General features: G+C 45.9%; 1 protein-coding gene across 1 annotated transcript in view; it reads right to left on the reverse strand.

Moving 5' to 3' along the window:
* DOCK11 (dedicator of cytokinesis 11) overlaps positions 1-14,047 on the reverse strand; it is a 34,140-nt gene extending 20,093 nt beyond the window's left edge. Inside the window, exons 1-12 of the mRNA XM_010087216.1 lie at positions 13,943-14,047; positions 13,412-13,523; positions 9,613-9,791; positions 7,531-7,647; positions 6,776-6,851; positions 6,366-6,469; positions 4,237-4,348; positions 4,041-4,107; positions 3,471-3,518; positions 2,810-2,952; positions 2,047-2,162; positions 44-181 (exon numbers count right to left, since the gene is read on the reverse strand). Coding sequence (XP_010085518.1) covers positions 44-181; positions 2,047-2,162; positions 2,810-2,952; positions 3,471-3,518; positions 4,041-4,107; positions 4,237-4,348; positions 6,366-6,469; positions 6,776-6,851; positions 7,531-7,647; positions 9,613-9,791; positions 13,412-13,523; positions 13,943-14,047 — 1,317 coding nt within the window. The remainder of the gene's footprint in view (positions 1-43; positions 182-2,046; positions 2,163-2,809; positions 2,953-3,470; positions 3,519-4,040; positions 4,108-4,236; positions 4,349-6,365; positions 6,470-6,775; positions 6,852-7,530; positions 7,648-9,612; positions 9,792-13,411; positions 13,524-13,942) is intronic.
* Between the last annotated feature and the right edge of the window lie 134 nt (positions 14,048-14,181).

Consider the following 14,181-nt stretch of genomic DNA (forward strand, 5'->3'; position numbering starts at 1 on the left):
CTATATACATTCTCCTGCACCTTTGGAGTCATGTATCACATACCTTGCTAATGAAAGCTCTCAGAGAGGCAAACACATGCTTAAGAGCTGCTTCCGACTGTCCGTTTTTGAGAAAAGCAAGATGAATATCAAAAACCTTCTTCATGAGGGGATTGTGGCCATCGTTGCTTAAAAGCTGGGTCTGGAAAGCAATGAGAGAATTTATTTTTCTGAAATGTTGTGCCTGAAACTGGAAATGACAGAGATAATTTGACATAATTAATCACATCAGTTCTTAAGCCAGATAAGGAACAGGGCCTTCAGTAAAAAATAACCAACAAATGTGACAACCAGTACAAACTTACACTAGTTGCTCAGAGGCTATTTTTTACAGCAGAGAATAAAACAAAAATATTTTATCACTTCTGCATCACTACTTCCAAAACCTAACTCAATAATCTGCACAGCTTTCACCAGTTGCCTAGAGTTATTTTAAATAAAACAGGCTGTTTCCAACATAACTTATCACATTGTTTTTTCCACTTCTTTTTATGTGTCTCAACAAGTGTTTTATTTGCAGCCCAAAGGAGAGAGAGAGGGGAAAAAAGAGCGACTATCACATCATTTCACTGGACAGATTCTTACTGCAGTAAGTCAGTACACTTCCCTTGAGTTCTGCAAAGTTTTGACAGTTTGCACCTCCTGGAAACCTCTCTCCCATTTCCCCCTTCCCTGAAGAGAGGTGGTAAAAGGGAATTGGAGAGGATTCATATAGTTTGGTGTCAGGGTTATCTTGCCTATGCCTGCTGCCATCCTTGCAGCCACTGCACAGGAAGCCTGGCACATTGTGGCCACCCAGCAAGGACATGGATGCCCCATCGCAATAGGAGATCAATAGTTTCTATCTCATTGCCAGTGCAAGCAAGCCTTGGCTGGCTCAGGTTTGTCGTTTGACATCCTGTACACATCTTATAGCAGGGTAAGTTTAGGATCCATACTTTTTAACTGAACTCATTTAACTCTTGTCAGTAAGAACAACATCAGCACTTTTACTGCAGTACAGAGCACACTTCTGTGTGGTAACACTGTATGACCATAAAAGCAAAGCAGAAGCCCATTAAAGCGGAAGGGAATCCAGTCTATCCGGTGGTTTGAAAATCACATTGTTTTGTGGTTTAACCATATTCAAAAAAAGACAACTGAGAAAGTCAAACGAGTTTTAACTCTTGCATCTAAATCCTTCTGCTGTTGCCAGACTTTTAAGGAGTAATCTAACATATGCACCAGGATGGCTTTTTTGCTCTGTAATAGAAGCAGAGGATGTGATGACCTGCCTCTTCACGTTGTTCAATCTATCCAAAAGGGAAATCTTCATTGTGCTTATTCTGAAATCTGGAGTTGTTCTTGTGACTTCATGCAAGACACACTGCTAAGAGCAGGATTCCTGCAACCACAATTTGAGGAAGAGCTTTTCTGGAACAGCATTTCAGTATTTTGCTGCCAGCCTGGTGTTCTCTTCACCATAGAGGCTTTGATTCTTGTAGATGGCAATGACTGCTGGGAGTGTGAATCACTATATGGAGGAGAAGACTTCTACCAGTGGTACTGGTCCTATCTGAGCTGGTAACCACAGCTGGAATGCCTCAGTCCCAGAGGCATTCATGTACAGCAATTCAAAGAAATGTGGGCCTCGCTTCTAGGCAATCTATGGTACAAAACAGTGACTGTTCTAAGAATGCTAGAGCTTCATTTCCCTTTCCTCTAGTCCCTCCTTTCTATATGTTGTACATTTCCTCTTATTCTATTTTTGTAATGCCTACACTCATGGTATAATGTCCACACAGTTTTCTCTGGTCTTGCAGTTTTGAAGAAATTGCAAGATTGCCTAAGTGCATCATTACTCTGAGAGCCTGTGAAACACTCAGGGTTTTGGAAAACAAACAAGCTGCAACTGATTTGCTTTTGTAAAGCCTTCCATAAGCTGTCACTCTCGGAGAATCACCAAAATCAACATGCATACAGAAATACAGCAGACTTTTCTACAACACTTTTAATTTCCATGCTGACCTTGAAGCTCTGAGTGAAAAAAGAGATGGTGTCCAGGACTGTCAGGCACACTTCGGTGGCAATATTGCCCTCCAGTAACGCCTGGTGCACAATATCTGCTTCTGAGGTGCCTGCATCTGTGGATGAAAAGCAAATCAGGAGGAAACGGTGTTCAACACTCCAGCTCCCACAAGATCTCAATGCTGATATAGATAAGGTTCTCCCCTTACACTTCACTGTGTTTGGGAGATGAGGGAAGCAAAGCAAGAGCTGAATTTGCCAGCTACGTTCAGAGAAGCTGTCTCAGCCTTATGACAACCAAGAAAACCAATGTCAGTATTTCCCCTTTATCTCACTGTCTTTAAAGCCAGATAGAGAATGAGGTGTCCAAGTTGTATCTGCAGAGGGGAAACAGCAAGGTGCTTCAATGGGGCAAAACTCATCCCTGTGGAGAGTCTTAGAGCACATCCTGGCCCAGGTCTCTGCGCAGGGCAGCTTTCCTGCCTGCCCTGCGTGCTACCCAAACCAAGGCATCACCTGCACACACACTCAGCCAAGATGAGCCAAGACAGGCGAGAGGAAAAAGCCACACAAGCCCTAAGTCCCAGGGGTGAATTTTAAGGGGCTGGCTCAAATGTCAGCCCCACCAATCTAGGGATGGTGCAGGGATGAATGGTGACAACTGTAATTCGTAAGAGTTTGAATGTCCTGAAGCAACAAGCAGCACATGGAAAAGGGCTACGTGCAGTTTTTAGCAGGTCCCATCTCACTCTGCTGTACATACTGTGGTTGAGCGTGAAGGAGGTCTCCAAGCTGCCCAGATGCTGGAGCCGCACCTGCATCCCCCCAGCTCTGCTGCGGAGTGCTGGCATCGTCTGGGATTTCCTATCAGCTCCGGTGTGTTTGGATAACCAAGCGTCGTTCACCCTGCAATGGGAAGTGAAGACTGCAGGTTTGGACAAGCAGCAGAAGCCACACCATGGCAGAATTACACGAGGCACCAGGATGGAAACCTGGCCTCCCTCCAAAGCACTAATCTGGACTATCCCAGACAATCCCAGTGGGATTGATCAGGCTACCCTGGTCTCACCTGTGCCAGATGGCCCTAGAGCTAACGGAACAGCAGCGCTGCTGCTCAGGGAGCAGAGATGCGGCTCATGTCTCACCTGCAGACGACTGTGGGGGATGCTGCCAACCTGCTTGGGCAGCCGGGAGCACCTGGGCCTGGGGGTCTCATGCAGGAGCTGGAGGGGAGGGAAGGGGCAGGGTGCTAAGATGAGGGGACTCAGCTCACGGCATGGCACTGAGCAGAGTCCCGGTCCCACAGGCTTCCTGCCTGCTTGGGTTCGGCCGGCGTGGGTGTGCACACTCCCTTCCTGCCTCGGCTGTGGCAGGGAGCATGGAGATGGCCCCCCACCCCAGCCCCAGACGGAAGAATACAGTACCTGGCAATATTTCTCTTCCCCACATATCTGAAGTGAAATAAACACACCCTAGGAAGAAAATAAAATATGTATCTGTTACAGATCCTGCAGATCAGGAACAATCCAGAACATTTAAAATCTACCCTGTCCTTGTCTGCAGACACACTCCTCTGTGCATGAGCGTTTGGGGTTTGTATCTACATGTTATTTGACCTCACACCCTTGGTTTCCAAACCCTATGGCACATCCCTGTCTCCTCACCCATTTGTTCCACCCAACCCGCTGCAAAGTGGAGGTTGTGCTGCTTAGGGTGGAGGCTGAGCCGTGAGCCCCGCTTGCCCGTGGCTGGTGGGACACCCTCTGCACAGCCCAGACCAAGCACAGGGCACCGCCACTTCACCTTGCTCCCTCGATATACGCCTGTTTCTTATCAGGGGAAGGAGGAGTATTTCATTGCACCCTGGCCAGGCACCTCTAGCGCTGCACAAGACCACAGGCACTGAGCAAAGCACACCACACTCATGTCATCTTCTTTGCCCACGCTGCCTGCACAAATGCTCAGTGTTTGAATTGCAGCCTTGTCATACTCACTCCAGAAGCACAAGGACATTGATCAGCTCCTGAGGGGAGAATTTGTTCCAGTAAGCTAAAAGAGTATCTGAAAGAAAGAAAAAAAAAACAGTGCACTGAGATTAAAAAAAAATAAAAGGAGGTCCTAACAGACCAAACCCGACAGGGATGGCCTCTTGTCTTTCTGGCTGCCCCACTGTGAGCAAGACCCACCAACCTTCAGAGATCATCTTCACGATATAGAGGTAGCACATCAGGAGTGTCCGGATCTCAAACTGGTCCAGGCGGCTGCAGTGCGACACGCTGCTCCTCGTGGAGCTTCTGCGGATCTAACGGGACACGGATGTGATGCGGAGGCCAGTGGCCCTGGGTGCCGGCGCTGTGCCTGAGCAGAGCACAGGGCTAGACACCGTGCAGCGTGGGCACAGCAAATCCAGATGTGCCAGCACTCCTCCTGTCCCCCTATGTCTGCATCCCCACAGCACCATTTCTGACATGTCTGGGAGACATCGCATCCTTCAAGTTGCTGCCCATCCAGTGAGCTGGAAATCCTGGACACATGGCCGAACACTTCTCTGACCGGAAAAAAAAATGTCTGGGCAGAGAATGATGGCTTATCCAGCAAAATGCACAGCAGCCCTGCTTTCACTTCCCCTGCTCTCTGCAGTGTCTAAGCTCTGTCATATTTTTTAAGTCAGTTCTTGTCAAACAAAATAGTTCATTAGCTGTCACAGTTTAAAGCAAGAATCTAAATTTCTGTTAAAGACCTACACTTCAAAACAAAATGTCAGTTATTAAAAAAACAGGAAATTTCAGTTTAAGAACTTTTTTTCCCCTGATTTTTGGAAGTAGGTCTTGGTTTTCCTCCTGCTTAGTGACTTAGACAAAGATTAGTGAAATCCTGCTGGTGAGTTAATCTGTGTGGGAAAGGCTGGGGCATTGTGTGGTAGGAAACATGACTTCTAATGCTTTACCATTTTTTTTGCATTCTCTGTGCTTGCCCTAGCCGTATCCTCTGACAAATGGATAAGATTAAACTCTAAGCAGGATGCTGCTCTTAAAGCTGTGCCTCACATGTTTGGACAGTGATCTACAGATTTTATTTGTTGTTTATTCTGGGACAGGCTGCGTATGTGAGTCATAATAAAGCAGAATTAAACATTCAGTTTAGAGTTGGAGATAGAGTGCTACAGCGAGAACTTTGCTGTTGACCATGCCAAAGTATCAAGTCAGCACACAACTCACTCCAGGGGAACAGGCGATAAACGTGACCATCTCTGTAGAGTAACATTAAAGGTGTGCTCCTCCACTTGACATTATTTTTAAATGGTTTTGTGGTTGTCGCAGTCCCTAACAGAAAAGCTGTTTTCAGTGACTGAAAAATGTACCTTTGAGAGCACAGAAGAGGATGCCTAGCTGTGGGGAAGAGCTGAGCTGCAAGCAATAACTCTTTCTGCAAACCCTGCCAGGTATTGCTGCCAGCAGGGCTGAAGCATACGCTCTGAGCTTTGCTGAATATGAACAGTTTGATAGTTGAGCATTTGGCTATACTTGGTCTTGTAGCTTCATGATTCATGTGGGAGAGCTTGAAAGGTCCCACCTCTCCAAAGCATGCCAGCACACAGCCAGCAGGAGCCCTGATAATCTTTGCCTTGCTTGTTGTGAGGGCCAAAGTTTTTAAAGATGCATCAATGATTCATGTCAGCCCAAGACATCTGGAAAGCGCCTTGAGGAAAACCAGGGGCTGGTTTGCACAAATACCTGATTTCCATGCATGCAATCTGACAGTGAGGAGAATACGCCCAGTCTGAACAGTGGGGTCAGAGCTCTTTGTGGTGTGGCCATGGTCACCTTCTGCAAATCTGGCCTGTGGTCATTAGCCTGTGCTGATTTTCCTACAAATACCCCATCTTCTCTTAAGTCAGCGGTTGCTGGCAATCTCACATCACGATGCTTTGCCTCCCAGCCATGTGTGGAAACCAGTTCCCATCACCATGCACTGGGCACCGGCCAGGCTGAGACCCATCCCCGCACAGGGAGCATGTCTGAGTGTGGATAAAGGCACCATGGGAGCAGAGATTTTCCCCATAGATTTTTCCTTTCATCTTTGATAAGTAATTTGTCAACAGTTATATTTTTGGCTCAGAGATGTTTGAAGAAGGAAAGTATAACCAAACTCGTGAGCCTGACCTCCTCTGTTAAACATTCATCTGTTTGTTTAGAGAGATATTTATAAGTTGGCTTTTAAGAGCATTACCATGGGGAACTCCTTCTCCCTCCCCCTTATTTAACACAGCCCACAGACTGCACAGTGAGAACCATCCTTTCTAACCCCAGATACATTACATTTTCACTCTGATCTGGGGAACTGGTTGCCCCCTCTGAGTTCAGGGATCCCTTTGAGTCTTCTCGTTTTATTGTATGGCCATTGGGAAGTGCTGCTCCGCAGGCTGGAAAAAAAACAAACCCCGGTTATACCATTTGCACTGGCACTGCTCAGCACATCACAGACAGGGAGCGGAGGATGTGATCTGGACAGCACAGACAGGGCTTGCCAAAGCCCCGCGTCAAAAGCTGATTAATCTGGGAAGGACAGTTGGGGTGACACCATGTCCAGGGAAAAGCACACAAACTCTGAGAGGCCCTTTGGCAAACGGCTATTTCAGATTTTTGGGTAATGGGTTTTGGGTTTTTGGACTGGTAATAGTTACATTCAAAATAAATGGGAAAGTTAAAGTTTAGAAAAACTAGTTTACCTGCATCTTTGTCTGCAATCAGGCTGGATCTATTTGAGGGGGATGCAAAACTGCACATGAATTCCTCCCTGGATGCCTGTAAAGCAGTGTGAGGTTTTTGTGATCAATGGAAGATAACACTTATTCTCTTACAGAAGAGAATTATGAAATAAAAAAAGCAAATTAGAGCAGATTTAAAAAGAGATGAAAAAAAATTTCTAATTTCTTACTTCCATGACAAGGAGACAAACAACAAGGGGAGGAGTACAAGAAATAGCAGAACATACTAAAGTAAGCCATAGCAGGTTTTTCCCTTTTGTTTTTCATCATTTGAGTTGAAATTTGTTTGGTTTTTTTTAAATGTCTTTTTTGTTGTTGTTTTGCCTGAACAAGTATGGAAGTCTAGTCTGCAAGGCTAAGCCTCCCTGGGAACCACATACAACCCTCAGACAGATGGGCAACTCCCCAGAACAGCTGCTGGAGTCTGAGGCTGAGTCCTGTTGCAATTCATTGCAGTTGGAGGGACTCACCTCCTGGCACTACATGTACCATAAAGAAACACATTAAACGATAGCAAGCAAAAGGGCTGCAGACAGAACAAAATCATAGGAAACACCAAATTGAAACACACAAGCACAGTACAGGGCTGCAGGGAGAAGAAAAACACAGTTATTTCTAAAGCTGAGTCTGGCTGCAGGCAGTAGGAGTTGCACAGGGTGTGTGCGGGGAGAGGAGGACCAAGAAGGAGGGCAGAGGCATCGCTGGGCTTTACTCACAGGGCTGGAGGCAGCCGCGCAGGAGTAGAGCGCCTCACGGCTGGCCACGCGCTGGAGGTTCTCCAGGAGCAGCCCAAACAGCGGCAGGTAGAGCTGGGCGATTTTTGCCTGCTGGTTCTGAAAAAACACAGGGAGAAAAATGAAGGTAAGAGCCCAGGCTTTCAATGGAGTGGAAAAGGGAAACTCTTGAGCCTAAACACATATACACACAAACACACAGATATATAAATTTATACATTCTAAAAGGTGTCTCAGGACATGGGTTGGTTGGGCTTCTCATCTCTACTTCCAGAACTGGCAGCTAGGTATTACCCTGCTAGCAGCAAGCTTGGGGCACTCAGGGATTTTGGGGGCTCAATAACATTCCCAGTCATACAGGATGCGTGACAAATTAAATCCTGGATTTCCCAACTCTTTAACTGGCACTTCATTCACATGGCTTCATTTTCAATGGCAACACTCAGGAGTAAGGAAATAAAAACATTTGCTCCTCGCCTGGTGCTGGCTATTGCTTCCAGTCAGGAATCCTCCATAGCAAATGCTTCTAGTTAAAACAGTTTGTAGAAACAGATTAATTTGGATTAAGTGATACAGATCAAAAATGATCTGAGTGACTTTTTCTAAATGCAGAGCTCTCTTACATACAATTCTTTTTTGTTAAAAACTTATTATTCTGGACTTGACAGAAAGGTTAAAAAAAATGTAAGTCTTGAGAACTGAATGTCACATTTTGACTGACACATTTCTTCTTCAGATTCAGTATGACAAAAGATAAAAGAAATCTTGAAAATGCCCATGGGTTGAGAAAACCCTCTCTTGGACATTGATGGAGCCGAGGTTCCTTGGTCAGAGGCAGACTGCAGCAGCAGACCCTGCCATGCTCAGCCTGTCCTGCCTGGGATGTGATTTTTTTGCTCCTGTCTCGGGACACCAGCTGAGCATCCTGCCCAGGCTCCAGGCAGTTTCCTGGTCACCCAGCCCAGAGCACAACACGTACAAAAATCCAGTGGGACAATTTTAAGTAAGGTGGTGTTGAGGAGGCAGGGAGAGTGCTGCACGCCAAGGGGGCAAACAGCTCCTGCACTAGCGTGAGGGTGTTCAGGCACCCACAAGAGCAGAAACAGACCGCCTCTGACCTAGTCTTGGCAGAGAGCTGGCAAATCTCTCCTGAAATATCAAGTCTTGCCAACTACCACAGGCTGCAGCTTTGTTTCCAGGTTGTGCAAGTCACCAGGGGTCCTCACTGCAGAGAAAAGCAAGCCCACCTCCCGTTCAGACCTTCCAAACAGACAGAGAAGGGAGAGGAGAGGAGCTGGCTCTGGGTCCATGCAGAGGGCACACTTCTCCCACCCTTCGTGCCCAGGAGGCCATCACATTCCCAGATAAAACCCAGGAATGCAGCATACTAGGAGCAATTTGAAGAGCTGACCTCTAAATAGAGGTGTGTTTTCAGCCTAGAGCAAGGACAGGTAGTGTCTGCACAGGTAGCTCAGCACTATCAAGGACGTATAGCTCAGCAGGGAGCAGCATCAAGAAAGAAAACAAGCCCATCTCCAGGCTCTTTCAGCAGTACCACATGCTGAGCCTCTGACCAAAGCAAGCTGAAAAGTACCCATCAGAAATCCAGCATCTCTTGAGAATCTACAGATCCTCTCCTCTGATTCACTAATTAGTAAAACATGCAGCTGTCTTGTAACAGAGATCAGTCCTATTTCCTAATTATAGTCTATTAATGCAGGATATTAATTTAAGCCCAAGACCAGAAGAACATTGACATTGCTTAATTTTGTTGAACAGCCTCTTGGCTAACGACACTCTCAAGTTCCTTAATGGCTCAGCGCTTTATTATCTAAATACTCAGCATGAAAACGAGTGCTGCAGTTATCTGACTGCATTTTTTGTGTTCCTAGATAATTTCTCAGAGCTTTCTGTAATGCCATAATTGTCAGTTACTTACAACAGTTCCCTAAAAAGTAAAGAGAATACCCTCAGTGTACCATGCAAGATCTAAAACCCTGATGTATGTTTTTTTTCATAAAACTCAAGAACGTTATTTTTAAAAGCCAACAAAATGTGTCTGACCTTGTGCTGGTATCTGTTGTCGAAGGCATGCTTTATCAAGAGATTTTTTAAGACTGAGATGGCCGTATATCTGATATCATAGTTGTCCTGCAAGGCAACAGAAGCTTCTCTGAGAAGCATCCCCACCAGGAAATGATGCCTGCAATACTCGTCAGTTAAACTGTATTCAAGATTTACATCTGAAAGAAACAGCAAGGCAATGGTTAAGGGAACTGTTCCGAGGATCTGTTCAGAGCAAGACATAACGGTCATGTAAGCCAAAACAGTTCACAAGTAGGGCTCATCACTCTCTCTCCTACAGTGCACTGGTCTTCTAATACAGCCTGAACCGACTACAGTTTTCTCTCACGCTAATCATTAATTTCAGCCCTCATCATTTCAGCAGCACTAAATTAAAGATTTCTGCAGTGTGATGCTTTGCAAAGCTTAGCTCTCTGAAGAATAATTTGTAAAGTCAGAGATGGATGAAAAGGGGAAAGACAGCATGCCTTAGTGCCTGGGGGCTGCTTTGCTCCTGACTGGGGCTGATGCTGTAAATCCCCAGGCACCCAGGCAGCAGAGGTGCTAACCTCCACAGAGCAGCTCTGAGGGTGGTAACGGGCGGTGGGGATGGTGCGTTTATCATGGTCATCCAGCCCTAGCAGTGCCATCTCTGCAGCTTCTTCCACATCCTCCCTGATATCCGCATTCCTTCCTGCCAGGTCAGAGAGCAGAGAAAAGGCAAATACTCCCGCTGGGATGAGGGATGGAAACAAGGACCTGGTGCCATGCGACCGCTACTGCATCCTCCAGCAGTTTCCACAGCCAGGCTTTCCAGCCCCTCTGCAAGCACTGGGGAGCCAGGGAAAGCTTCCAGGGAGCTGCTTGCCAGAAACTGTGGGACTCCCTTAGCTTCCCACCAGCAGACATTGAACACAGCTCCTTAAAAGCTGCACTGACTCCCAGGAGAATGGCAGCTCAGTGCTTCATCACCTTGGTTAACTTGTACTCTGCATCTCGCATAGACTCAGGCTATATGCTGTGAGTGGCTGCTACAAGGGTAAGGCATGGTTTTCACTGACTTGCCTGGATAATGCAGCAGAGAAGTGACAGAGACACAGCTTTCAGTGCAGGGTGCATGTGCACTCTTGGCTGCTATGAATGACCTTGCCCTGACACCATTACCTCTGTCAGGCAGCACATATACCTAATCAGAGCCGTGACAGGCACCCTTTGACTGTTGCTTTGAACCTCCCAGAGGGATAACCCCAAAGCTGCGCGTTCTTCCCCAACGGGTACAAACACTCTGTGCTCAGCTCAGACTTTTTTTTTTTTTTTTTGAAAACCCCACAAGTGTGAAAGTTTTTCTGTGGTAAGGCAGGGTGCGTACACACAGCTTTGAAAATCCCAGCCAAAGGGTTCCAACAGTTCTGTGGCTGCAGAAGATATTTTTAAGTTTGTTGATTCATAAGTAGCATTTACTGGTTTGTGAAGGTCTGATTCAGAGGAAAGAGAAAGCAAATCAGAGCATTATCTAGCTTTCACTGTTAGTCATGTTAACAAATGCCCAAGTGTCATACATCATGGTTATTTCATTAGTTGGATGCAAGCTAATTAATTGGAAGCTGCATGTTTAATTTGACATTAGAGGATTCAGTGATCCCAGTTGGACCTACCTACTGAAATGAACCGTTCCACAGCAAAGGAAAAAAAATCTAATTCATGTGTAAAAAGAAAAGGGACAAATAAAAAGACAGCAAAAATAAACAGGAATAAGTAATGCTCTAAATTCTGGAGAAACAGGACAGTACGTCATGTTTTAATATTATTATTTGTAAGGCTACTGTTTCACTCCCAGCTTCCATCAATCTCTTGGGTTTTTTGCTGTCACAAGATTGCAAAACCAATTCTGTGCTGCTGGTTGTGAGCAGAGGCTCAGGGGTTTGCTCCAGCTGATGAAACACATGTGCCCAAGGCAAGAGAGCAGGGATGCAGACCAGCAACCAGCCTTATTTGTTGAGATGCTTCAGAGAAACTGCTCCAAGATGCAATGCTCCAACTCAACAGGATGTGGTCACAGGGATGTGCTCTGCCTGCAGGCCCATCTGCACCAGCTTCTGCTCTTTAATCACATTCCTGGGGGCTATTCCTTCTTTTCCCAGAAACAGAGTAGTAGGGGACTGGGCACATTCCCTTTCTTCATTCAAGTAAACTGATAAAGAGATGAGGCACACCAGCAGGATACTTTCTTGGTGATGTGCACATCATACCTCCCCATCTCGGAGCCTGCTCTCCTCTGTAATCACAGGTCTGTCCATAAAAACAGACAAGTTTGCAGTGGAAATGAATCACTATGTGCCCCTACCACGGCAGGCAGAGCACAGGCACCGCTGCAAAGGCACGTCAGCTATCTGAGGCCAGGCTGCTCTACTGTCTAGAGATGTGTGTGAATGACAATTGCTACCACTACTTCAAAATATGTATCTTAAAAATAAAACTTTAATTGGTAGGTCCTAGTCACAGTAAAACAGAGGAGGAAAAAAGAGCAGCTCTTACAGCTTTTCAGTTTAACCATCGCAAATGCAAAGGTGAGTGTTAACCAAGAAAGAACATCCTTCTGTTATGCCACCAGTAAGCAATGGGGAGGCACCATGGTTGTGTGTTTTTCTCTTTCTCAGCCATTTCTAGCAGTGCACTTTGTTAAGCTATGCCAGGCAAGTAGCCAAAGTGATGTAAGTGTAAGATTAGCAGCTGGTCTAGAAAGCTCTGAGCAGTCAGAAACATATGAAAATAAGGGAAACTTGACAGCTTCTGCTGCTTCTGCCACCTGGATGTAAAGGGAACTTGGGGATTTGTATGTCTGCATCCTGAGGCACAACTTAAGATCCCCCCACCTGCATCAGAATAACTGCACTGGGCTTTCACATGAGGGAATCCCAAACCCCACTCTCCTCTCTGGTACTTATCTTGCCAGGCTATTAGCACCCAAACCTGTATTTATCTACTGTATTTATCTAGCAGAGATGAGAAATCAGGACCCAGAGAGAATGAGGCTGTGTCTATAGCAATCAGAGGAGGCTGGCGAGGCACGCTGCCGGGCTCAGCGCTCTGTGGCTGCACTGTCCCTGGTAGCACAGCTGCAGCCATCACAGAGCCCGAGCTCAGCCCCTTGCAAACCCCCTCTGCCCTGTGGTGAGCAGCATCAGGACCAGAGGGGACATGGTGTGACGGGGAGAGCAGCCTGGATACGTGGCGGTGGCACAGTACATATGCCCTTGGTATGAACTAAGGACTGGCATGGGCTCAAGTTCTTCGCTGTACTCAGGTTTGAGTACAAGCTTGAACGCACTGTGCACTGCTATACTCTGGCTCAAAATGAAAGCAGAAGGTAACCTAAATCACCTTCTTGTGGCCACAAGGAGAGCTGGCAGTGGACCAGTGAATTCAACCTGTTCTGTATCTCCATTCTCTACAGCGCTGAGCAATGAGACACCCTGCTTCTCAGGGGATGCTGACACTCCTGGGAACAAAGGATTGCATTTGCACAGTTTGTGTATTTACTGAAACAGGGGCAATTTCTTTCAGATACTGTTAGTCCCAGGCTAACTTAAATACAGGAAATACTGAAAAGGCTGATTGCATACCATTCTGGAGCAAAATGAGGTAAACCTGCCAGGACAGCATCATTTTCTGAAGTTAGTGGAAATCAGGATAACCAGGACATAAATTTCCTTCACATCAAACCAAATTCCATCTGGCCAGAAGCCATCAAGACTAATAAATAACAGCTCTCTAGCCAGTCTCTTAAGAAATGACATACCTTGAACTCTTTGAAGCTTGGGTTTGGAAAAGTTCATTGGTAAGTTCAGAGGTATGTAGTGTTCATGATTGCAAATGGTTTGAAGAAATTCAAACTTGTACTCAACCAGCAGCTGAGGGGAAAAAAAACAAAAAAAGACAGACAAACACAAACTATGTTTTCAGGTTGACTCATTTGCTTCCAGTTCAATGTGTTTGTTGCACAAGGACTGCGGAATCTAAATAACATTTGGTGAAACTCAGTAATAATTGGCATTTTTTGGTGTTGTTTCCCCTAAATGTCAGTGCATGTGGCTGTCACTTGGGACATCTTTTTCATCCAGACTATTAACCAGTCTCTCCTTCAGTTCTGACTCTTTACACTGTTTTAAAGCTTAGCTGCATACAGGCTCTCAGCCCAAAGAGGTCTCTGCCTCCAGAAGACTCTGCAGGAACAGTGTCTAAAAGGTCTCCAAGAGTTGTATAAAATAATCACTACAGAGGTCTGACCGACATACACTGCAAAACACCTTTCAAGAAACATACTGCTTACCTTAGGGTCTTTTGGGCTGAATCCAGAAATGTAATCATTTATCAAGTTAAAAACAAATCCTCTGTCCATAAAGGTCAAACAACGCTGGAGAAAAAATAGCAACATGTGAACAAATCATTAAAAATAAAAGCAACCATTCTAAATTATCTCTGTACTACCGTACAATGGATTGAGAACAGCCCCGAGGAGAAGGACTTGGGGCTTCTGGTAAATGAGAAGCTCAACATGACCCAGCAATG

This window comes from Pterocles gutturalis, unplaced genomic scaffold (genome assembly GCF_000699245.1).
Source record: "Pterocles gutturalis isolate BGI_N339 unplaced genomic scaffold, ASM69924v1 scaffold52366, whole genome shotgun sequence".
Lineage (NCBI taxonomy): Eukaryota > Metazoa > Chordata > Aves > Pterocliformes > Pteroclidae > Pterocles > Pterocles gutturalis.